Consider the following 26,977-nt stretch of genomic DNA (forward strand, 5'->3'; position numbering starts at 1 on the left):
TGTTCATTAGGTTGATTCCTGGGATGAAGGTGTTGTAATTTGAGGAAAGGTTGAGCAGGTTGGGCCTATACTCATTGGAGTTTAGAAGAATAAGAGGTGATCTTATTGAAACATATAAGATTCCGAGGGGGATTGACAGGGTAGATGCTGAGAAGATGTTTTCCCTTGTGGAGGAATCTAGAACTAGGGGGCACAGTTTCAAAATTAGGGGTCTCCCTTTTATGACGGAAATGAGGAGGAATTTCTTCTCTCAGACGGTTGTTAATCTTTGGAACTCTCTTCCCCAATGAGCAGTGGAGACTGGGTCATTGAATATATTCAAGGCTGAGCTAGACAGATTTTGATGTCCAAGGGAATCAGGGGTTATGCGGGGCAGACAAGAAAGTGGAGTTAAGGTCACAACCAGATCAGCCATGATCTTATTGAATGGTGAAGCTAGCTTGATGGGCCGAATGGCCTACTCCTGCTTCTATTTCTTATTAATGAGAAGGATTATATCTGTGGATTAAGTCCATGCACAATCCTCAATCAAATCACTGGTATTGTTCCAATGTGCAGATTGCTCGGTTCACATCTTGCTCCTTGTGTTGCCCAGGGGAGTTCCCAGGCCAACACTGGATTATCTGGTCATTTAGCACATTGCTGTTTGTGTGACCTTGCTGTGCAGAAGCTGGTTGCCCCGTTTCCCCACATTACAACAGTGACCACATTTAAAAAGTACGTTATTGGTTATGCTTCGGGATGTACCAAGCTACAAAAGGCGTTCAATAAATACAAGTTCGTTTTCCCCGTATGTTTTCACTTCTCTGAAGTGCTTTGACACATTTTATTTCGCAAAAGACCGACATAGTGACAAGAGTAAGCACCCAGTATAGTGAGCAATGGCAGTGACAGAGCTGCAAGGTGGTCGGTCGGCTCAGCCAGTCTCACAGTGATCAGCATCACTACCACGGGGCTCTCCCTCGCATCTGAATTCTCCCAACAACAAAAAGTTTGACAGCAGATACTTCATTTTTCAGGATGACCGTGGCCTTGGATAGCTTGGGATTATCCACTTCCAAAGATGGCTTGTAGGGGGAGGGAGTGGTTAGTGTGTATTACAGCTGGGTTTTGCTCGCTGCTAGTTCCCCCCTCCCTCCCCTCCTCCGCTTTTACCTCTCCGAGCTGCTGCTTGAGACAGTGACCTTGCCCTGAGCTACCAGAACTGACGTGTTCAGGAAATCAGCTGATGGTGGAGTCCCGAGGCTGCGCTAAAAGCAGCAGCACCTGCCCCCCAGCGGAGTGCGGACACTCTTTCACTTACTGTCCGAGCCCACTGCCGGACAGAGCCGCTGACCTACAGTCCTTTCCCCCCCCCCCCAACCCGGCTTCATGTGCCCCATCGGCTGAGCAGTCCGTGCCCGGATCAGGTCGGGATAGTTGTCACAAACACGCTGCCCTCATCATGCTCCACAACGGCAACGATCCCGCTCCGCTGTCGGCAGCCAAGCTGAGTAAACCGGCAGCTGCCGGAGCCCCGAGCCTCCTCAACCATCCACAACCCCGGCCCGAGATCAGGAAGAACGCCATCACCGATGATTACCGAGTGTCCACTCACGTCCTGGGACTGGGAGTCAATGGTAAAGTGCTGGAGTGTGTCCACAAGAAAACGGGAGAGAAGTGCGCCTTGAAGGTACAGCTTAGCTGTGTGTGTGGTGTACTTGAGAGACTGTGGACATTGAGAGGCGCTGGGCATAAATCCGCTTCAGTGGAAAAGTTTTAAGGAACTTTGATATTACAACGAGGAAAGAAAAACTCATTCTCTAAATGTTAGGGTAAAAATAATTCCTGCTAGATATGATTTTATACGTCACTAGCAAAAAGGGTAGGAAATAACCGCTCAGTTTGTATGAACAAGGAGAGGAGTTTTGGGCAGCAACCACTTATGTCAATTCTTTTCTTCCTGTGTGTTAAAAATCCTGCCAGATGTCGGGCTTCTTTTGTCTGGCTCCTTGTGTACAGATGTCACAGAAAGGGGCTTAGTCTGGTGGGCTGTGCTATAAATTGTGCCAGTTCCATCTCGGTTTGCCCCCTCCAGAGTGAATGCCTTATTGAAGCATGAAGTAAGCATATATTTGCTTGTCAGTTGCTAACCGTGGTGGAAGTGGAATCAGTAAGGTTCGTGAAGGCTGGTTTCCTTATGATGGAGCAATTGATTGACTTTATATCTAAAGGTCTAGAATATAAAAGGGAGGAAGTTTTGCTACAGCTTTACGATACCCTGGTTAGACGAGATCAGGACTATTGTGTGCAGTTCTGTGCACTGCACATTGGAAAGGATATATTGGACTTGGATTGGCAGTGCAGTTTGGTAAAAATGGTCCAAGGATGCCAAAGGTTAAAGTATGAGGAGAGATTATTTAAACTAGGTTTGTATTCCCTGAAATATAGGTTAAAGGATGATTTGATTTGAGGTTTTTGAATTTTGAAAGGAATTGACAGAGTTGATGGAAACTTTCTGCTGGCAGGGAAGACTAGGGCAAGGGAACATAACCTTAAAAACAGTGCCACTTCTTCACACAAAGGGTGATAGAAGTGTGGAACTGTCTCCCACAAAAAGCAGTAAATATTAAATCCAGTTAATAATTTTACAGCTGAGATTGTTAGATTTTTTTTTTTGCTGCCCAAGTCTATTAAAGGATATGGAGCCAAGGTGGATGGATGGAGTTGGGATACAGATCCGCTATGATCTGTTTGAATGGCGGAACAGACTTGAGGGTTGAATGGTCTAATTCTCTTCTGGAGATAGCTGCAAATTCAAATTTGGAGGGTTGCTGAAAGCTTTAACTGACAAGTGGCTCCATTTACCTCTTTCTATCAACTACCCTCAATGATGACAAAATAGCCACAATATGCTAATATTTCCAACTCTGGGATTTGGGATGGGTTTTATAGACAGGTAGAAACTCCCCCAGAGCTGCCTTCAGTGTCAGCAAATTAGTTGACAAAGGGGAGCCTGACAGTTGAGCTAAACCTGTTCTCGCTGAAAGTCCTTGTGCACAAATTCATCTATCATGGATTGTTGGACTAGCAATCAGAAGCAAGAATCCCGGCTGTTTCTTCCCTCATCATTCCCCCCCCCCTCCCCCCCCCCCCCCCCCCCCCCGCCCCCATAAGCAATGACATTAAGGCCAAGTCTAACAGCCCTGCCACTCTCCCCAACTAAGACTAGCTAACTCAGCACAATCGAGGGATCAAATCAAATCTTGACTTGTATAGCTCAAGGAGTCACTGGTTTAAGGGAGCTCAGTCAATATTTAACAGCATGAGTTTATTGTCCAGAACTGGACATTTCAGAATAGCAAGTGTGGTTTGAATTTGAATCGTGGTCCCAGTCTCCAAGTCTGCATGTTTTTGTCATGTAACAGAGATATTTCTAACTGAGTAAACCTAGAGTTTGAAGAATGGAACCTCAGATTGCAGATTTTAATTGATTGGCCTGTTCTCAATTTCCTCCCTCTCCCATTTTACTAGCACAGCGTTTGATCACAGTTTGTTGCATTTGGATGGCAACAGATATGTCTGAATATGAGCTCCATACTGGTTAGTTGCCTGAATTAAGATGTATTGGTGTTTCATTTCTGGCCATCAATAGCGTTTCCCAGGTTGTGTTAATAATTGAGGTTAACATAGGGTTGTTACTACTTTTTTGAATCTGAATGGTCAGTCTTTGTCTGCATGAGCTGTGAAAAACACAAGATAGTAAAACTATATATGCTATCCTAAATTTGGACTATTTTGAGCTGTATAATGTTAGGATGAAGTACTGGCAGGTATAGAAGGTGGGAGATGATGGTGTCACTAAACTAGTAATCCAGAGCCCAGGCTAATGCTGTGGGGACATGGGTTCAAATCCCACCAAGGCAGATGGTGAAATTTGAATTCAGTTAATAAATCTGGAATTAAAAGATAGTCTGATGATGACCATGAAACCATTGTCGATTGTTGTAAAAAAAAAACATCTGCTGTCCTTACCTGGTTTGGCCTACATGTGACTCCAGACCCACAGCAATGTGGTTGACTCTTCTTAAGGGGAAAAAAAATGCCTTCTGAAATGGCCTAGCAATTAGGGATGGGCAATAAATGCTGGCCTAGCCAGCGATGCCCACATCCCACAAACGAACAAAAAAACCCACTGGTAATGGAGCCATTTGAGGGAATGAATTAAGAGTATCGCACAAGAAGCGTACTGTAAACCATTAAAGATTATTGGCTTAAATATATTTCCAGTGACATATGGATACCAAATGCGATTGATTGCTTTAAATGCTGAATAACTGTGGAGAAAATTGTGTTGTTCAATGACTAGTTCTACAGAGACACATATAATTCAAGTATCTACAGGGTGGGGAAACCTATTCCAGTACCACAGGTCCCTAAGCAAACTTGACTGTGAAGAACATGGATGCATTTGTCATGTTCTACTGAATTACCAGAGAATAAATACATACTGGGACTGGTGGTTTAATGTAAAATAACCCATTGAGTGAAGGGACAGTCACGACTTGTTGCACATGAGGCATTGCCATGTTTTACCCAATAATGTAAATACAGCCTGAATCCAGAGTGGGGGGGATCTGACCTGACACTGAAGCAAAATGGAGTGAGACTCCCTGCGGCTGGAAGTCCTTCTCCGCTTCAGTCAGCTTGGGCCTTAATACATTGCTTCTGTAAATTGTGACTGTCGCTAATCTCAAGCCTCATGAGTTGCACCACCTGGTTTATTTTTACATAGAAAATCCCAGCAAGTGGTAGGTTAAGTTCTGACTTTATTTAAAAAATCATTTTGGAGAGTTTAATTTTTAATTTTCCAGGTGCAGTTACTGGCTCGAATGTGATGAGAGGCTGTGGGTGGCATACATGTTATGTCATGTGAAGTGACCCAAAGAAAATATTTTTTATTTTCCAAAAGATTTTTAGAAGTAAATGTTTTAAAAGGAAGAACACACATCAAGTACGTGGTGCGTTGCTAACACACTAACCCACAACCTGCCCTAAAGAGGCTGAAAGCATAAAGTAGATGCGACTGAAATTAAAGAGAAACAGATACATTTCTGGCATCCAAGACTAGCAATATTCTGTTGTATTCATATTTTTGACAAACAATAACTTATATTTATATTGTGCCTTTTACATAATAAAACATCTCAGGCGCTTCACAGGAGCATTATAAAACAAAGTGTGACACCGAGTCACAAAAGGAAATATTAGGTCAGATGAGGCTGGTTTTCAGGAGCATCTTAAAGAAGGAAAGCGAGGTAGAGAGGATATTCCAGAGATTAGGGCCTTGGCAACTGAAGGCCCGGCCACCAATGGTGGAGTAATTTAAAATCAGGGATGCTCAAGATGCTAGAATTAGAGGAGTACAGATATCTTGGAGGGTTGTGGGGCTGGAGGAGATTGCAGAGATAGGGAGGGGGCGAGGCCCTGGAGGGATTTGAAAACAAGGATGAGAAGTTTAAAATCAAGACGTTGCTTGATTGGGAGCCAATGTAGGTCAGTGAGAACAGGGGTTATAGGTAAATGGGACTTGGTGTGAATTAAGACAGACAGCAGAGTTCTGGACAACCTCAGGTTTATAGAGGGTAGAATGTGGAAGAGCAGCCAACAGTATTTTGGAATAGACAAGTCTAGAGGTGACAAAGGCAAGAATGAGGTTTTCAGCAGCAGGTGAGCAGAGACGGGCAATGTTATGGAAGTGGAAGCAGGGGGTCTTAGGGATGGCATGAATATGTGGTCAGAAGCTCATGGGGTCCAATGTGCCATCAAGATTACAAATGGACTGGCTTGATCTCACATTATTGCCAGGGAGAGGGATGGAGTCAGTCGCCAGGGAATCCCTGGAAAGTAGTGTGTAATAACTGGCAATTTTTTAAAAGAAAATTGGTGGGAGGGGGTTATATTTCTTTGATCAGGCAACTGGCTGTCAGTTCTTTCCTGTTGCTGCTCTTTAGCTGCACCTTAAAACATGCACAAGAACAGATGGGAGTAATCTGCCTTCCAGTCGATTGATTTTATTTTAACCTTTCCCCATTCCTCCTGCTCTCTGCTGGGTGCTCCCTATGGCAATGTGGCTCGTTAGGAACTTGCAATGAGAAAATAACCAGTGAGAGTCTGTATTCTGTCGTTCCTGACTGAAAGTTTGAACTTTCTCTTTTAAAATTGTTTCACTTGCAATTGGTCATAAATTTCCTGAGAACAAGCATTAGCTATCTTCTTTTTCACTCTGAAGGGACAGTTAACATCAACAAGACTGTTGATGTTTAAACCTTGATACCCTAAAATTAGTCTAAGGGCGAGCCCTTAATTTGCTTCCCCTATCTTGTTCAGTTTCTGAGATTCTTCCCCTGCTGAGGTGCGGAGTTGTAAGCAGAGATCAGGGACTCCATGCTGACAGAAGGGAAAGTTACATCAGGAGCTCCACCAAGCTGATCTCACTCACCTCCTGGAATCCATCTTAATTACTTTGACAGTTACATGAGCTGTGTGCCTGCTCCAGCCTATTCTTCTTCTTTTGGGCCTCCTTATCTCGAGAGACAATGGATACGCGCCTGGAGGTGGTCAGTGGTTTGTGAAGCAGCGCCTGGAGTGGCTATAAAGGCCAATTCTGGAGTGACAGGCTCTTCCACAGGTGCTGCAGAGAAATTTGTTTGTCGGGGCTGTTGCATAGTTGGCTCTCCCCTTGCGCCTCTCTTTTTTCCTGCCAACTACTAAGTCTCTTCGACTCGCCACAATTTAGCCCTGTCTTTATGGCTGCCCGCCAGCTCTGGCGAATGCTGGCAACTGACTCCCACGACTTGTGATCAATGTCACACGATTTCATGTCACGTTTGCAGACGTCTTTATAGCGGAGACATGGACGGCCGGTGGGTCTGATGCCAGTGGCGAGCTCGCTGTACAATGTGTCTTTGGGGATCCTGCCATCTTCCATGCGGCTCACATGGCCAAGCCATCTCAAGCGCCGCTGACTCAGTAGTGTGTATAAGCTGGGGGTGTTGGCCGCTTCAAGGACTTCTGTGTTGGAGATATAGTCCTGCCACCTGATGCCAAGTATTCTCCGAAGGCAGCGAAGATGGAATGAATTGAGACGTCGCTCTTGGCTGGCATACGTTGTCCAGGCCTCGCTGCCGTAGAGCAAGGTACTGAGGACACAGGCCTGATACACTCGGACTTTTGTGTTCCGTGTCAGTGCGCCATTTTCCCACACTCTCTTGGCCAGTCTGGACATAGCAGTGGAAGCCTTACCCATGCGCTTGTTGATTTCTGCATCGAGAGACAGGTTACTGGTGATAGTTGAGCCTAGGTAGGTGAACTCTTGAACCACTTCCAGAGCGTGGTCGCCAATATTGATGGATGGAGCATTTCTGACGTCCTGCCCCATGATGTTCGTTTTCTTGAGGCTGATGGTTAGGCCAAATTCATTGCAGGCAGCCGCAAACCTGTTGATGAGACTCTGCAGGCACTCTTCAGTGTGAGATGTTAAAGCAGCATCGTCAGCAAAGAGGAGTTCTCTGATGAGGACTTTCCGTACTTTGGACTTCGCTCTTAGACGGGCAAGGTTGAACAACCTGCCCCCTGATCTTGTGTGGAGGAAAATTCCTTCTTCAGAGGATTTGAACGCATGTGAAAGCAGCAGGGAGAAGAAAATCCCAAAAAGTGTGGGTGCGAGAACACAGCCCTGTTTCACGTCACTCAGGATAGGAAAGGGCTCTGATGAGGAGCCACCATGTTGAATTGTGCCTTTCATATTGTCATGGAATGAGGTGTTGATACTTAGTAGCTTTGGTGGACATCCGATCTTTTCTAGTAGTCTGAAGAGACCACGTCTGCTGACGAGGTCAAAGGCTTTGGTGAGATCAATGAAAGCAATGTAGAGGGGCATCTGTTGTTCACGGCATTTCTCCTGTATCTGACGAAGGGAGAACAGCATGTCAATGGTCGATCTCTCTGCACGAAAGCCACACTGTGCCTCAGGGTAGACGCGCTCAGCCAGCTTCTGGAGCCTGTTCAGAGCGACTCGAGCAAAGGAATATAGCATAAGGAATATGTGAGCTGGGCTCGGCAGTGAGAATAGGAGGGGCTGGCAGTGGTAAAAATGAAGGTGGATCCCTTTTTAGAGACTGGCATAACTTAGAATGTAACCAGTGGAGGTGTAGCATAGTATCACGACTCTCACATGAAAATGACGAGAAGGAAAATACAATCTGGTCCATCAAACCTGTCCGGGAGAAAACAAATATGGAAAATTCCTCTCCAATCCCTTTAGGTGATTAAAAACTCGTCCTGGAGACTACATTGACCATACTTATATATTTCACCTACTTTTAAAAGGATGTGATGTCAGCCACTGCCAGGAACGATATATACAGTAATGTATTTAAATGGACCATGTCATGTCACAAAAAATAGAGTTGTAATTAATCTCTCAAATGCAAACTGGTCATGGGTCAGTAACAAAATTAAGCAGCATTCTATCTGCCTGTTTGAACAGGTAATTGAGTTTGTAAACCTAGGTGAAGAGCTGGTTTCAGGTAAGTGCATATGTTTCAAGTAATGTTGCTGACATGCCTTTGAGCTGAGAGGGTTGTATGTAGTGCACATAACTGCAATACTTTGGTTCATTTTTTTTAATACTCTCCCCTCTTCTACAAATGGTGCTGACTCAGGCTGGGGTTCAGTTCCACAAGTATCAGGTACCCTGCAGTTCCTCATCCCAATGTCCATTCTGCAAGTGTTGGAAAGTTATTTGACCGTGGTTAACAGCCGAGCCCAGTTCTGTTCTAATCCAGTGTCCAAATGTGCATTTTCCTTCTGTCGTCACTAGATATTGATCAGAAGAACCCCGGATGATTGCAATCAGGTGAATTGTATTGTTGTATGTCAGCTTTGGTCATGATCAGCTAATGTGGGACAGACCTGGGACCTTCTTGGTTTGTATAGCTTGGCTAATCACTACCTTAACCAGCTATACCATCAGTAAATTGGTGGAATATTTTTACTTTAATATCTCAGGGTACAGGCCAATTAAATATTTGTATCCAATGATCTCTCATTTTCATAATTCAGATGAGTGCTGGAACTATTTCCTCCTTCACTAATGCCATGCCCCTAGATGTGCTTCCGTTACCTAGGGAGTGCTACACCATAGCTGGCTGTAAGAACGTCCAGCGTTGTTGGGCCTATTTTCTTGCCAGCGCAGAAGCGGCACAGATGTCCATCTTCCATTTTACAGTATGATGGGGCCTCCTGCCTCCTGCCATCAGATAATATATATTTCAATGTGTCTCAGAAGCAAGCTAAAATCTTGACTTCATAAATGTATTTTAATGTCAGCGAGTTGTTATGTTCTGGAATGTGCTGCCTGAAAGGGCAGTGGAAGCTGATTCAATAGTAAATTTCAAAAAGGAATTGGATAAATATTTGAAAATAAGCATCTGCAGAGCTATAAGGAAGGGGCAGAGGCTAATTGGATACTTCTTTCAAAAGGCCAGCACTGACAGGATGGGCTGAATGGTCTCATCCAGTGCTGTTAATTTTATGATTCTAGAGTGCCTCCCTGGTACAGTGGTTTAACTTTATTAAAGCTGCCAGTGGGATCGATGGGGGCCAGCGGGGGTGCGGTGGAGGTGAGGAACATTTAAAAATCACTGTGTGCAAGAATGAAATGGATTCATACATGCACACGTGTATTACATTTTTAATTCAGCAATTGAAATCTGTACTTTTTCTGTGTTTTTTTTTTAAATGATCTAAATTATTGACTACACCCCCAAAACTGACTGGGTGAGCACTGTAGACCAATTGGGGGCACATCAAGTAGTGAAGGAATGATGGACTTGTTCCCCGGGCATTATGAGCCTCTGTTCTAATTTTATTTTTCTTGCAGACTGTCTTTGTTGTGACCCTGACATGGCATTGCTGCCCTGTTTCTTCCTGTACTGTAATGCATTAGCAGGACGAGATTATTGGCTCTGTCGGTTTGAAGTTTACCACATTCAGCAGCTGGCTCAGATATTTTAAGATATGACACACACATCCACATGATGCAGATTGGGGTGAGAGTGCGTGATATGGCTCTGAATGGAAATTTAAGAGGTAGTCACCAGTCCAAGGTTCGGAATTAATAGTTACTCTGAAGGTGCAGTTATGCTTTTTTACCTCGTTGCAAAGCAGTTTTCTGTGTGCATTGACAAATCAGTTTGAAATTTACCTTTTTAATGTTGTGAGAAAGCGGGATCTCCCATTCATACTCCCTCAACATTAAGAATGAGTCCTCCACTTCCCTCTGGCGCACCCCCCCCCCCCCCCTCCCAAACCAGTACTCCGATTGAGGGTGGAGCTTTGTGTGTTCCATTAAGCAATGCCTTGACTTTAAAATTCTCATCCTTGTTTTCAAATCTGTTGATGGCCTCGCCCCTCCCTATCTCTGTAATCTCAGCCCCACAACAATCTGTGTTCCTCTAATTCTGGCCTCTTGAGCATCCCTCATTTTAATTGCTCCATCATTGGTGGCTGTGCTCGCAGCTGCCAAGGCCGTAAGCTCCGGGATTCCCTACCTAAATCTCCCTGCCTCTCTACCCCTCTTTCCTCCTGTAAGATGCTCCTTAAAACCTAGATCTTTGACCAAGTTTTGGTCATCTGCCCTAATATCTCCTTATGTGGCTAAAATTTTGTCAAATTTTACTTTCTAACACTTCTAGGACTTTTATTATGTTAAAGGCACTAGATAAATATGAGTTGTTTTTGTTCCTGTTCCTCCACCACCCCCCCCCCCCCCCCACCACCCCTCCACAAGCTCCTGTTTGCTTGCTCTCAATGCAACCTGCACAATAACCGGGTCTGCAAACTTCACAGATCTGTTCAAATGTACCTGTCTTTCTGGGTGATTTTTAACCAGTGTGTGCTACTGAGAGCTGAAATATAGCTCCAGTGGGCGAGCAAAAATGTACTTGTGTTTTTCTGTTTTATTAACATGTTAGTTTTTAGCATAATTTTGTAAAAATGACTTGCTTGTGGGAAAATTTCAATGTATTTTATAAATGTTCCCACTTTGGCCTCCCTGAATGCGGAAATGGACAGATGAGGTGGTTCCAGGACTGTCACTTCGGCTCCTCTCTAAGATACTTGTTTTTTCTTTCTCAGCCCCGCCAGCTGTTTGCTGCAGGCGGCCATGTAGCTGATAGTGGAACACTGGACTGTAGTGAATTTGATACAAATCTGTATTGTAATCTAAAGTGCATTATGTGTGTACTGGTGTGAGCAGAATGATTGCCTGGTAAATCAATAACTTGTGAGTTTGTGCTTTTTTTCTGGATCAGCTGGGTGTCTGATATGAATTGTATATAAATTGTATTTAATTGTATGCAGGTGGTGGGCATAAACGAGGGCTTCACTTATTCCCCTATAAAAAGAAAAAGACTAAAACTGTGGTTATTGGGTGAGGACGTGCATGTTTGTAACTTGAATCTCTAAATAATTGCTCAGAAAAGTGTATAAAGATTGGCTCTAGTTCTATCCTTCATTACTTGCCTTTCTGGATTTTAATATGGTAGCAGAGACTGGTTGCCTAAAGGTGAAGTTTGGAAACTAAGAGGAAATTCAGAAGGGAAACTAAAATCCTAGTGGCCATTGTGGAAAATGGCAGAAAGTAAGTGTAAATTGTCCGGATATGATTACCCTCTGATGTTCTTGGAGTCTGAACCATATGACCAGTGGAAGAAAGAACTGGATCTGTGGGCACTGGTTATGTTCCTACCAAAGAAAAACAAAGTAGGACTTGGTGTTTTGCTTCCTACAAGAAATAAAATCAGAAGTAAAGTGTTTTGTGAGATGGATGCTTGTCAGTTGGCTAGTGATAAAGGTTTGGACCTTCTATGAGAGTTCTTGGATGAAAGAGATGAGAGAGGTAATTTGTTATATGCCTATGAGGCATGGTCAGAATTTGACAGATTTCAGAAAACAGATGGTCATTCCATGGAAGAATAGGGCAGCACAGTGGTGCAGTGGTTAGCACTGCAGCCTCACAGCTCCAGGGACCCGGGTTCAATTCTGGGTACTGCCTGTGCGGAGTTTGCAAGTTCTCCCTGTGCCTGCGTGGGTTTTCGCCGGGTGCTCCGGTTTCCTCCCACAGCCAAAGACTTGCAGGTGATAGGTAAATTGGCCGTTGTAAATTGCCCCTAGTGTAGGTAGGTGGTAGGGAATATGGGATTACTGTAGGGTTAGTATAAATGGGTGGTTCTTGGTCGGCACAGACTCGGTGGGCCAATGGGCCTGTTTCAGTGCTGTATCTCTTTAAAAAAAATAAATAAAAAACCGTATAAAAGATTAACGAAGTTCAATTTGGGGATTTCTGGATCAGTACTAGCATTTAAATTGCTGGATTGTGTTAAGGTATCTCGTATGGACAGGCTACTGGTTCTAACTGGTGTTCGGTTCTTGGAGAGGGAGACCCTGTTGGATCAGATGTCTGCTGTCTTTTTTTTTTTAAAATCCTTCGGGAAACCTGTCATTTGCTTCAGCCTTCATGGAGCAAATGGGACATTCTGCAGTGACACAAAGAATAGATTCAATGATTGCCAGATTTCTAAATAGTCTAGATTTTGGATGCAGGCATCAATACAACATAAAGGAAGGATTAAGGAGGAGCAGAATGAGGATGAAAGTACCTTTAACAAATCTGGCTGTTACAGCAGAAGACAAAATTGGAACAGGAATAATAGGCAAATGAATCCCTGCAATAACTAATGTACAGTTAATAGGTGCTTCAGGTGTGACTCGAAGTATCATTATGTGGTACAGTACCCAAAGCAGAGAGGCAGAGTTCTCGAAATGACACGTGATGAAAAGAATTCTAAGAGGATGAAGATATGATGAATTCGAACAAATTATATTGGTCACAAGGCGTTTTAGTCCTTTGATGAATGTGTTAGCCACAGACTCCTTTAATTGTACAGTACTAGACAGTGCTTGTACTTCAGAAGTATGTGGGACAGATTAGTTAAAATGTTATCTTGAATCACTAAGTAGTGGGGATCAACTCCAGGTTAAGGAATATAAAAGTATTATTTGCTTTGGGTCTGGTGATGACAACACACTGCAGTCACTAAAGAGAGATGTAATTCCATGTGAAATAGCTGGAGTAAGTCATCTTATAAATACTAGTGTAGTCTCTAATACGAACATAAGAACGTAAGAACTAGGAGCAGGAGTAGGCAATTCAGCTCCTCGAGCAGCCAACACTTGCTACAGATGTGGTCACTAGGAACCACAATGGGGTCCACCAGCTTCCACATCATGCAGGTACAACACATCACCTGGCCCTGCATCTCTATTTTATATAATTAGATTTTAATTTTTTTAAATTTCTGACTGGTCTTTAGTTTTTTAATCCGCTTTAGTTTTTAGTTTCTATACTAATAAATCGATCAAGTCTTACTCTATATTTGATTTCAATTAAATTTAATTTAAAAACTTACCTGAATACTGACCCCAGCTGCTTTCTGTTTCCCTGCTGTCACTGTTGAATGTGACGTCACTCTGATGTCACTTCTGGATTTTTTTTTTTCCCCCCGGCTCCGCTCCTGCTGTGCTCCTCTCTCTCTGTTTCTGACTCTCTGCTCCTCTCTCTCTGTTTCTGACTCTCTGCTCCCCTCTCTGTCTCCGACTGGCTTGTCTATAAAAGAAAGGGTTATAGGGAAATGGAAAGATCCTGGTAAGGTAATAAGTCACTTTGGTAAGACGGTACTTATCAAACATGGCAATCAAACTGTTAAAGTTCATTTCTAACAATTAATCAGAATTAATTACAAAATCCCAGACTCTGAGCAGCTAATAAAAGTAAATGGGGCAAATTGCACCTCAAATGCTCATGTATTTTGTGATGAGGGCCCAGAGGAACAGAATGCAGTAGATCAAGTATTGATGGTGGTGATGTGAGTGATCATGACACGCGTGATAGAGCTATCACATCCACAGGCCAATTGCCCAGAATGAATACTTGGGTGACATATATTCCAGAGGGACCTAATGATTAGAAGGATGTGACAATTGCAGGAAAAGCTACTGGCTAGTTTAAATGTTGGTTGAATGTTCAAGATGATGGCCAAGAAGTGACGTCCATGGACTGGTAGAATGGCGTGATAAAAAAATCATGGAAAGATGATGTTGTATCTAAAGAAGAGACAGAGCCATTGCGAAGTTGACTTGATCAGTTGCACTAGTTGTGCACTCACACTAGCCCAGATGCTAGTTTTGATGTGATGAAGTACTATGGTGAAGCACCCTAAAGTCGGGAATGTTTGAAGGGCAAATAAAACATTTTTTAAAAATCTGGATAAATGCATACTTGCGTTCCCATCGTTAGGTGACCCAAAGAACATTAAGCTAATCATTTTTAGTAATGCTTCACATGCTAATCTTCCTGATGGAGATAATATTTCTGAATGTGAGAATGGGAAAATTTGTCCCTTTAGCTTGGGAAACTAAGTAAATAAAAAGGGTTGTTACGTACTTTGCTGAAATACTGGCTCTTGTGAAGGCAGTGGATATGGGATTCTATTTTAAAAACATTTTAAGTGAGATTCTGTACATTGGGCATACTGAAGATAGTATACCCATTGAGTGTTATGTAGATAATCATTCCTTGTGGGATAATATACAAAACGTGAGTGAGAAAAGGTTGCGGATTGACCTTGCTGACTTGAATCAAATGCTGGAGAAAAAGGAAATCTCTGAGATTAAATTGGCCGATGCAAATCATCAGCTGTTGGATTGTTTTTCAAAAAGACGTACAAAGAAATTGTTAGGTGTCCTAGAGAAGGGACAGCTCATAATATAATGTTTTGTACAGAATATGGAGGTCTTTTTGATTTTAATTTGTTTGGAAATTTTGGTTATATATATATGAACTCCAATTATTCTTTTAGAGAGAGAAGGGAATCTGTTAATAGTTGGTGGGCATTAACTGAGGAGTCACTTACAGAAATTGGTGTTTGGAGTTAGGAGGTACATGTTTGTAATGTGTATCTCTGTAAATAAATGCTTATTTAAAAAAAAAGGCTGTCTCCGATTTTATCCTTATCCATCTGGCTTTCTGGAATATAACAACCCCCATTCTTTTTGAGAATCTTCAGACTAATCTGTGAAAAGTATGTTTACCTGATATGGAGTGTGTCCTCTCCTTTGGGAACTTGTACGGTTCAGAATCTTTTGGTTATTTTATAATAGAGAATTTTTTAAGTCACTTTAAATGTATTTTTTTTTAAGTATTGCCTACTGCCACATGTTTAATAAAAAAATAGGTAGTTAAGGTGCTAATGAGTTACCTTGGTTTAATTTCCGTCTAGATTTTAAATTTTGGTTTTTCTCCTTAATTGATGTGCATTTCACACCCACAGTATTGGAATGTTTTTCATCTCTTTCAGCTGTGAATGTTCTAGAAATAAAGCAGAATTTCAGACACCTATAAGGCAATTTAGCTTTTGCAACAGAAAGTGCAGCTGCAAAGAAAAAGGCAGGCTCAAAAAGGTCAGGATGTAGAGGAGTTATTCTGTTTAAGTTAAAGAAGAGGACTATTGAAGTTAAGTAATATAGCATACCCATTATTTTTTAATATCGTCATATAAATAAATTTTCCTGATCAAGCTAAGGGAATCTGATCATAACTGTGTACTTTAGTCTTTTTTCTTAGTCTTTTGGGCCTCCTTATCTCGAGAGACAATGGATACGCGCCTGGAGGTGGTCAGTGGAGTGACCTCTCCATGGCGCATGCCTGGGCAAATTTATGGAGGTTGAGAGTTGCCCAGTCGTCAAAACCCCCCTCTCGGCCTTTCTGGTGGGGTCCAAAGGAGTGCAGGACACGACGTTTGGCACCAGTATGGCTGCAGGAACTGCCGGAAACATGCCAAAGGTGACACATGACCGCCTACGGGGTTCCGCTCCGGATTTTCTGTTAGGGTTTACTCCCTTAGCCTTGGTCTCTCCCGAGACGCCCACAAGGCAGTGGGGTTGTTGGGGCCCCTACACAGGTGTAGGATGGTGCCGGTGGGAGGAGGGGATGCAAGGGGGAGGGGTAGAGGGAGGGGGTGGGGGGGGGGGTGCAGGGGAAGGGGGTGCGGGGTGAAGATGGTGCGAGGGGGGGGGCGGGCTGGGACGGGGTTGTGAGGGGGTGAGCTGAGAGGGTGGAGCAGGGAAGGGGACGGGGGTGGGGGTGGGGGGGGGTAAAGGGGGGGGGAGGGGGGTGGAATCTGGTGCAGGTAATAAGCCATTTCCTCAGTACTTTACTGTCAATTAAAACAGCTTAACAATTGGAAGCAAGCCTTGCCTTATCTGGTGTTTAACTTGGTTTTCTTCAGAGAACTTGAAGAAATACATGGGCAAAGTCACAGATATCCTGTTCTGGTTACCAGGGGGTTCATTGCTACGCTCCCAGGTGCCGCTACTGTACAAGTAGATTCAGGACAGTGTGAGTCAACTCCAAGTTAAAAATAAAACACTCAGGTCATTTACAGAGCAACTGACATCACTGAACCTGAAAGCTACCGACAGTAGACCTAAATCAGAATAGTGATATACCCATTTACATACACTGTAGAGAGCGTAGATACCGGTTAGCAGATCCAAAGCGTAGATACCGGTTAGCAGATCCAAAGCTTAGAGTTTAACCGGCTTAAACAATGTGGCTCATCGAGGGGAAAAAAAATTTAGGAGAGAAGTTTAAACTAACCATCAGGAAGGCAAAAAGGAAGTTACTAACCAACATTTATTAAGGAATTTAAATATAAAAAGATACTGTTCCATAGACACATAAATAACAAAAGGAAATTGAAGCAGGAATAAGGCCACTGAAGGATGAGCAAGATCAACTAGGGCAATAACTGTAAAAAGTAGCATTTATTTTATTTTTATTTATTTTTTATTTTTTATTTAGAGATACAGCACTGAAACAGGCCCTTCGGCCCACCGAGTCTGTGCCGACCAAGAACCACCCATTTATACTAACCCTACAGTAATCCCATATTGCCTATCACCTCCCTACACTAGGGGCAATTTACAACGGCCAATTTACCTATCACCTGCAAGTCTTGAATAACTACTTCGCCTCAGAAGAAGATAATGAAATTGAAACTTCACTGGAGGATGAGCTAAAAAAAGTTTGTTAATATATTAGGGATGGAAAGAGAGAAAATAATTGACAAACTAAAAGGTGATTAACACCCAAGTCCAGATGGTATGCTCCCACATATACTATATATATTTCTATCTTCATCTCCTGGGAACTACAGACCAGTCAGCTTAATGTCTGTGATAGGTAAGATACTGGAATCTATACTAAATTAAATGATAGAAGAGAATCTAGTAACAGAAAATATAATTTAAAAAAGTCAACATGGATTCCAACATTGTTAACTAGCCTGATGGGTATACAAGAGTAGTGCAGTAGATGTCATATACTTTGCATTTTCAAAAAAACTTCAATAAGGTACCACATGGTAGACTCTGGACAAAGATAAGGGCATGTGAGGTCAGGGGACAAACAGCTGAATGGATAGCAAAATTGGCTAAAAGTAGAAAGCAGAGAGTAGGGGTAAAAGGTGCAGATTGGAAGAAGGATCACTGCTGGGGCCACTGTTCATAATTTACATTAATGATTTGGACTTGGGAACAAGTAACTTACTGTCAAAATTTGCAGATGGTACCAAATTGGGTTTTTTAAATTCATTCACCAAAAATAGGTCTCACTGACAAGAACATAAGAACTAGGAGTAGGCAATTCAGCCCCTCGAGCCTGCTCCGCCATTCAATACGATCATGGCTGATCTCATCTTGGCCTCAACTCCCCTTTCCTGCCCGTTCTCCATAACCCTTCAACCCATTACTAATTAAAAATCTGTCTATCTCCTCCTTAAATTTACTCAATGTCCCGGCATCCACTGCACTCTGAGGTAGTGAATTCCACAGATTCACCACCCTTTGAGAGAAGTAATTTCTCCTCATCTCTGTTTTAAATCTACTACACCTTATCCTAAAACTATGACCTCTCATTCTAGATTTCCCCACAAGAGGAAACATCCTCTCTACATCTACTTTGTCAATCCCCTTAATCATCTTATATACCTCAATTAGATCTCCTCTCATTCTTCTAAACTCCAGAGAGTAAAGGCCTAAACTGCTCAATCTCTCTTCATAAGACAAGCCCCCCATCTCTGGAATCAATCTAGTGAACCTCCTCTGAACTGCCTCCAATGCAACCACATCCTTTCTCAAGTAAGGGGACCAAAACTGTACGCAATACTCCAGGTGCGGTCTCGCCAATGCCTTGTACCGTTGCAGCAACACTTCCCTACTTTTATACTCTATTCCTTTAGCAATAAATGCCAAAATTCCATTTGCCTTCCTTATCACCTGCTCTATCTGCAAACTAGTTTTCTGCAATTTCATGCACGAGGACACCCAGATTCCTCTGCACTGAAACACTCTGAAGTTTCTCTCTATTTAGATAATTTGCCGTTCTATTCTTCTGACCAAAATGGATAACCTCACACTTATCCACATTAAAATCCATCTGCCAAATTTTGGCCCATTTATCTAATCTATCCATATCCATTTGTAGATTTCTTATTTATTTATTGCAAGCATTTAGGGTCAGCATTTATTGCCCATTCCTGAGCTAATAGAGGAAGAATGCAATATAATACTAGAAAATATTAGAAAACTTTCAGACTGGAAGGATATGTGGCAAATTTTGTGCATTTTGGTAGGAAAATAGAAACGTCACCTCCAGCTTGGAAAATAAGAACCTGAATGGGGTAGACGAGCAAAGGGATCAAGGGGTACAGGCGAACAAATCATTAAAAGCAGCATTCCAGGTCAGCAAAGCAACTAAAAATGCTAACAAAACTTTGGGATTTATTTCCAGGGATATAGAATTCAAAAGCAGTGAAATTATTTTAAAATTGCATAGGACCTTAGTCAGGCTGCACTCGAGTACTGTGTACAGTTCTTGTCTCCATATTATAAAAAGGACATAGAGGCATTGGAGACAGAGCAAAAACAATTTACAAAGATGATACCAGAATTGACTGGTTATTGGGAAAGATTGAACAAATTGGTGTTTATTCTTTAGAAAAGAGAAGACTTGGAGGAGACTTGATGGAGGTCTTTAAAGTTTATGAATGGTTGCACAGGGTAGATTTGGAGAGAATGTTTCTGTTTCTATTTGTGGGAGAATCCAAAACTAGGGGCCATAAATGCAAGATAGTTACTAATAAATCCAATAGAGAAATAATGAGTAATTTCTTTACTCAGAGTAATTAAAATGTGGAACTCCGTATCACAGGAGGCAGTTGAGGCAATAGCTTATATTCTTTCAAAAGGAAACTGGACGAGTACATGAGAGAAAAAGGAATAGAAAGATGTGCTGAAAGGCTGCCATGAGGTAGATGGACTTGGAGGAGGCTCATGTAGAGTATACACCAGCAAAAACTAGTTGGGCCAAATGGCCTTTTTCTGTGCTTTTATATTCTATTTTAAAATCCAAAAGATTCCATCCAGGATTAAGCTTGCAAACACCAGAACCCCAGGTACTAATATGATCAACATTTGAGACATGCCCTTGTGTCCTTTCCTGAATCATGTATAGCCATAATAAAGCACTTGGGAGCACAAAGCACTTTTCCTGTTAGTTAGCCTATTAGTGATGGTGGATAAAGAACATTATATTCAAGATGAATGTGTGTGCTAATAACACAACATCATCTGAGAAAAGGAAAGCCCCAGAACTTTAAGAAATGCTTGTGGCAGACATTCCCAAGTCCACCCCTTATGATGACATCCAACACATACGTTGACAAACGTATCAAATATGATGGGTGACAGTGGTTAATCTGCCTTTGCTGCTGCTTTTGAGAGAGATGGGTTCAGTGAATCTCTTCTCTACCTTCAGAGATGTTGATACCTGGATAAAATCCAAGTTTGCCCATGTTTTCTTGGAGCTTCTAGTTTTCCCATGAGGGTTATGTGAGGCAGCTGAAAATTGATGAAAGCCATGTATCAGCTTCCCTTGAGAAACAAAACATTCTGCAATCTTGTGTAGAGCCACCACCCATCCTCGGCATTCCCCACAAGAGCTTGTTTTTGGCATTCCAACCACCTTCCAGAGTAGAATAAATGTACCATTTCCTGCCTGGTATATTCTGTTTCAGCTCATGGGCTGATCAAGTGTGTAAGGGAAGGGGTCACTTTGATTCCAGACTGCCCTCTGGCTAAGCAAAGCACTAAAGAGACTTAAATGGAAACTTCCTTGCAGATAGGCCTGACTGATTGTCACGTAATAACTAAAATTAAAGTAAGACCTCGAGGGAGGAAATTTGCAGAATAAAACCTTTTTATGGCAGAGATTTTGTTTTTAATTAACATATTTCACAAGTTGAGTACCTGCAGGAGCTGTTCTGTCAATTTCAGTGAATGAGGGCTTAAACGTCTGCCACTGTGTGTTAAAATTCTGATTTGTATCTTGCCCTTCACTTATGGATTAATGCTTTTGCCTGCTTTAATTGCTTTCTATGGAGTTATAATTCTTCTAGTGCAAAGAAAATGTATTGTCAATTTCATTAGAAATATTGAACAGATTTCAATAAGTGTGCTGGCGTCTTTACTTCTATAGTGTGGGGATTCAGAATGAAGGACATTAGCTGTATGAGGAAGCGCATTTATTGGCATACAGGCGGGAGAAATGTAGAGCAGTTGTTAAAGATTGAGATTATCACAGGGAATATCTTTAGCTGTGTGCGTATTCAATCAGCATCTTTATCACCCTGCAAGGGAGTGGTTTGATTGCTTGGGACTGGTGCCAGATGGTGCATCATGTGTAACTGGAAGCCTCTGCAAATCTCATTAGTGTTCTATAGAGAGGATCCAGTTTCCCAATGCACTGCAGTCAGATGTTTCTGCAGTCGAGGATGGGTTGACCAGACAGACCCAAGCACGTCTCGCATGCACACCAGGCTGAACCACAGGGTGCGTGGAAAGTATCCCATACATACTTGGCTTGCCACTTGTTACTTGTTCTCTAAAATTCTCCTTCCCCACCTTCTTTCTATTCCTAAAGTCTCCTAAACTGTAAACCTTCCCCAGCCTAGGGAATAAGTGGGAGATTTGTTTCAGGCCTCTGCCAGTGCTACTTTAGCACACATAGAGGAGATATGTGAGGGAAGCCAATGTGACACTTATTTTTAATCTTCCCTCTTTCTGTGCTGTTGGTGTTAATTTAGTTTGTACACACAGCTCTAAGTGATTAAAGCTCAGTATCGGAAGTGCCAAGTGTACACCCAATCCTACCATGTTATGCTGCAGTATCTTAGCACTCCACTGTGCTGTCCCACAGGTTTTTAAAAAATTGAATAAAATTGATGTTTATCGAACATTAAAGAATTCAGTTGTTTTAATCACCAAATTATTTTCACAAGTAAATTAATTAGACTTTATATTTAGTGTCGTTTTTAAGAATAGTTTATAATATGAAATGGAATTGTTTCACGTTGCAGCATTTTGCTTAAATAGCACGGTTAACTTTTTTTATTTAACATGCATTTCTCCTCTCTCGTCCTAAAGACGCTAACTCTTGTTTTGTTACAGACCTGCAGGCTGTGTTTCCCTCACTCAAATGCCCACACTTCAGCTGAATTTATATTGGGTTTGGTGGAGCACTAGGGCTTCTGGCTCCTGATGCACAGGTCCTGTACGGTCAATGACACCCTGAAAGTCAACTTCCACGACTCGTTAAGGCCAACAACCAGGCTAAAAATGGGCTATTGCCCTTGAGGAATCTAGCAATTAGGGTTGCCATCAGCTCCGCACAGCCAGTGTGTTAAGAGTTGACAGCCCGGCAACCCAACAAGCTCAATACAAAAGCAGCTTTGATGCAGGAACCTGAACAGTTGGTATTGACAGGCTATATCAGTATGTGAAGCAGCACAACTGAAGCATATCCTATCTGCATCAGGATTCACACATACACTAGGGGAAGGAACTCTGAGGTTTTATTTTATGCCACCCACCAGCCCCTGTCAGTCAGTGCAGGGGCTCTCACAACTTGTAGTGTCCCTAATGCCACCTTTGCTGATCTATATGAATTAATAGCCCACAGAATGAGGTATGTTACCAATTGCAGCAGCAGTGATGGGAGTCACAATGGCTTCGATCACAAACCTCCTTTGGGTGAGCTACTATAGGATAGGCAGAGGCCTGGAACAAATCCACAGCTCATGTCCGCTGCTTCTATTTGAGTTTTGTTGTTAAGTTTTGAATTTGACGTCAGAACGTTCACTGGTGTATTTTCAAAATAGGTTCACAATCTCGTGCATTGGAATATTCAATCAGAGTCGGGTAGCAAGTGCTACAAATCATGGGATTAACATCGCAGCTGAATTACACTGCATTGAAAGGCCTGCTTTTTTCCCAGTGCAGTGGTATGTACGTGGCTGTGGTTATCAAGCTTTTCCAGGAGGGAGGAGGGCTTGCAAATAGAGAGAGACAGGGAAAGCGAGAGAAAGAGACAGACTCACTGCAAATAATGATGCACTCCCTGGGAGCCCCTGTTTTGATTTCCAACTAACTATCAGTTTACCCTAAAAAGAAAAAGTACTACCATTGCAGGAAACATCATTTAGCAACAAAAATATATTTGTACTGCTAGGTCAACAAGTATAGAAAGCTATTCAGATGGACAGAAATCCCATGGACTAAGGTTACAAATCTATGGTAGAACAGCTAAAAGTACAAACCATTTCACAAGGTGACGTTTTATTTTTCTAGTCGAGCAAGCTGTGTCCTGTGTGGTAAATGAGAGTGTTAGGCACTGTAAAAATTTACGGATGAGCAGGAACTTAAATTGCCAATTAAGAACCACAAAAAAAAATGGAACTATCATACTACCCTTCCAGGAATAACTTGCTATTACGAACAAGATAACCTGACTAATGTTTGAGAAACCCAAAGAGAAGTAGGATTAATCTAACCTTTGGAATTTATGTCAGCTAGAAAGTAATAGTTGCTAATTACGAGTGATCAGATGGGCTATTATCTAACTTTGTTACTGTATCTTTACAGTATGAAAATGACAGCATCCCAGGGTCAAACTTGGAATCTGGCTGGGTTTCCTGGACTGCACTTGCACTTTAGTTTTAATGATGCATTTTGACATTGAGGGGGCTAAATTCAATAGCCCCTGAAACTGGGCACAGGAATGGCAATGCACTATTAACCCATGGCAGTTGACACAATGCAGGCAACATGCCAACTTCATGCTGCCTTCTGTTTTAAATGACTTCAGCATCCAGCCAGCACTGACTATGCTGTTGATTGCTGGACACATCAGCAGGGAGCCACTATCATGAGCGGCAAGCACCAGGTAAACCTAGTTTTCAAGTTAGTGCTTAAAGCAAGGCTGCAACTCCCAAGGGGAGGTAGGTGCTTTGTCGACTGGAGCAGGCGAGGGCATTCATGGAGGAGCTAGATCTGACCTGGGAAACAGTGAAGAATCGCACAACAGGCTCCAAGGTTTTCGGACACTGCACTGAAGACCTTAGTGGAGGAGGTGGAAAGGAGGAGGTGAGATGTCCTGCCTCCGCAGGGGGCCAGGAGGCCCTGCAGACACTGGCTCAGAAGGCAGTGGAAGCAGATAGCCATGGAGGTCAGTGCCAGGAGTTGAGCTCCAAGGACCTTGATGCAGTGCTGCAGGAAGTTTAATAATCTCGCTCAAGTGGTCAAGGTCAGTGAATGCATCTTTTAAATGCCATATCCTAGCAACTGCACCACTAGCTTCAGCCACTTCTCAATTCACCACATCCCCATCAGTCACCTACAGACAATCCCCATCAATCAGAACGAATACCTGTCATTCATATGCTTCAGATCCTCAAGAAGTACAACCTGGCCAGGCCATGGAGGGACAGCAAGAAGACAGCACCATCACTCAATGTCACACTCCAAGCACCAACTCGGATACTGACATTGTGCATAATTTAGCATGGAGGTGGGAACTGCATATGGTGAGACCCCAGGCATGAATGGCCTGCACTCAGGGCAGAGGGCAATATAGTGCAGGTGCCACCTCGTTGAAGGGCAAGGTTGCACACAAGTTCTGCTGGAGTGGTCTCAGACGAGCACTTTGGGGCTGCATATGGAAGAAGGCTAATGCTACCCTCACAAAATGTTAGGTGCATCAGGAACCCTGCCAGAAAGCCTGTGGTCAACGTGAAGGAGCATGGAGAAGTACCACACTAACTTGGCATAGGGCTTTGCACAGAGCTTGGAGCCCATCCTTTCCAGGATGGAAGTAGTAGCCAACTCCATCTGCGCACTTATGGGCCAATGGCCAATGTTTCAACTTCCGTTGCAGCACAAACGACATCCACCTGAAGTCTGAGTGCTACAGTGGAAGATCAGATTGAAGTCAGGCAAGGTCAGCTTACTGCCATCATGTTGTGGATTACAGTATATAAAGGGGCTTACAGGATGTCACCACAGTCCAGCAATCTCTCCACTTACAGATTACTAGGATTGCTGAGGTGCTGCCGTAGGGGAATGACAGTGGCTCCTTGGGGGAAGAACCTGTTGTTCTTTCTCAGGAAGATAACATTCATTGGCCTACCCTATCACTCTACCAGTGTCTTTGCTGTTGCCTGTCAGCTAGCCAGCCCAGAATGCTGCCACCCATGCTGAGGTGGTGCAGTCTGAAGCCAGGCCTTCTAGACACGGAACTGCTTGAGGCCATCCTCCAAGGCCATCTGCAGTTTCCTCCACTGAAAGTCAGCAGTCTTCCACAAGCCATGCTACAGCCACTGAGGTGGCACTGCATTGGTGCACTAGGACAGGCAAAGACACATGTAAGGCAGGCACTAAGGCAATGCAGAAGGGTCATCAGCCACGTAGTCAACAAAATAACCCTTGGATAGAGCCGTGGTGCCTCAAATGCAACCAGCACAGCGAACTCCTGTAGAATGAAGGCATCATGGTTGCCGCCAGGAAAAAGGCATTGGCCTACATGATATGCTGTATATGGCCACATACCAACTAGCTGTGAAGGGAATGGAATCCCTTTCAGTTGCAATATCGGGAAGAATCAACATGCACACCTACAAAGTGATGCGCATGGAGTCAATGGCACCCTGCACCATAGGGAAGCCGTAAATGCTAATAAAGCCATGTGCTCATTCCATCTGCTTGTCTCTGGTAAGAGAGAATGAAATGTAGTTAGCTGCCAATGAGTAGTGTCTGTGACCTCCCTTATGCAACAATGGATGGCAAACTGTAAGATGTTGCAACTATTTCCTGCTCCAGCCTGGAAGGAGCCAGACACACACAAGTTCATTGCCACAGTCACCTTCATAAACACTGATAATGCAGTCCTCTCCTTGCTTTGAGGTTGCAGTTGTAGCTGCTGCATGTGGCAGATTTCAGTGAGAATGCCTTGACTGAAGCACAGGCAGATGCACATTGTTCCTCACTGAGATTCTAGTAGGAGAATTGCTCCCTGAACACCCTGGGTGAATATGGTCTCCTGTGAGAGCCCTCCTCCTCCTCCCTCTTCCAGCAGCTTGTCTTGCTCTCCATGACCTTTCTTCATTTTCCAAATCATGCTGTATTCGTGTTACTAATGCACCACATCCAAGAGCAACTGGTTCGTGCAGAAGCCTTGAAATCAGCAAAATGCCTCGAGCACCTGCATCACCACTCGCTCTGGACTTTATACAACTATAGAAAGCACTAAACATTTGTAGAATCGAAGCAATGGCCAGAAGAAATCAACCAGCAACTAACATTTAAGTAGTCAACAATTCCTTTCAATAGTGCTCGTGAAGGGTGCTTCTGCTGCTGAATGCATGTTCAGCTGTGTGAGGTTAAGAGAGGGCGTTAGTTGGAGCATTGAGCTCCAAGATGACACAGCTGGTACAAATCAGCATTGCATGCTGATGGATGTCATGAACTGCCCACTCTGCAAACTTCCAACGGCCATTCACTGTGTGTGCTCTAAACCCTTCACCAATCTGGTGCCCGAGTGACTCGCCCCAAATAACGGGCGCTACCAAGCCAAATTTTGCACCATCGTCCTTTTGCAGTTAACACTCCTTTTCAAACCTGTATCTTTCAAAAAGCACGATGACTGGGGAAGAACTAAATACAGAAGAAAAAGCAAAGCTCTTGTAGCTGTACAGGATTTATTGTCAGTGAACCCTGGTCCTGCTTTGAGTTTTGGAAAGGAGCATTTGACCATTCTGATAAACCCAATACCTGAATGTGAATCAATTTTCACAACTACCATGAAGAATCAGCCCATCCCCAGCTGTTTCTACATGTTTAAGTCTGTCATCAGGTTAAGGAGTTTGTGTGTTTAGTTATCATGCCATTTAACTGGTGGTATTCTGTCTAGGGGTCTAGGAGCCTTGACTGGCTTTATTTCCACCGCCCCTCCCACCCCCCAACCACCACTTCCTAACACAGGTAAGGTGAGTGGGAGGTGCCACAGCCTTATTACCCTTACTGGCATCTCACAGATTACTGAACTCAGCACATACTGGCAATGCTGCTTTTTTTTTTACCAGCGATGTCACTAAAGTTGTAGCTGGATAACTGCCCTTAAGTTTCCATTCCTTTTTATGGAATGTGGTCGTGAATTAACTATTGACACCAACTTCTCCATCTGGCAGCACCTTTGCTCTGTAGAGAGCCAGCATTGACTTGATGGGCCGAATGACGACCTCCTGTGCCATTATGACTCTATGATTCTAATGTCTCCAGTGGTTCGGGGGCAGCTTCAGACTGTCATGTCATTTAGGCAGTGCCCCAATCAATTTATAACTTACTTTCTCAACTAACCAGCAAACTATTTTCTGGTACCTCCTCATTCTTGGCATTTTGTTGTGACTGTAGTAAATCTTTT

The 26,977-nt window shown here is 43.1% G+C and overlaps 1 protein-coding gene across 1 annotated transcript in view; it reads left to right on the forward strand.

Moving 5' to 3' along the window:
* The first annotated feature begins 1,161 nt into the window (after window positions 1-1,161).
* The window catches only part of LOC137379969 (MAP kinase-activated protein kinase 2-like), a 155,583-nt gene continuing 129,767 nt past the window's right edge, over window positions 1,162-26,977 (forward strand). The window contains exon 1 of the mRNA XM_068051406.1: window positions 1,162-1,672. Coding sequence (XP_067907507.1) covers window positions 1,229-1,672 — 444 coding nt within the window. The 5' untranslated portion in view covers window positions 1,162-1,228. The remainder of the gene's footprint in view (window positions 1,673-26,977) is intronic.

Source organism: Heterodontus francisci, chromosome 19 (assembly GCF_036365525.1).
Source record: "Heterodontus francisci isolate sHetFra1 chromosome 19, sHetFra1.hap1, whole genome shotgun sequence".
NCBI classification, from domain to species: domain Eukaryota; kingdom Metazoa; phylum Chordata; class Chondrichthyes; order Heterodontiformes; family Heterodontidae; genus Heterodontus; species Heterodontus francisci.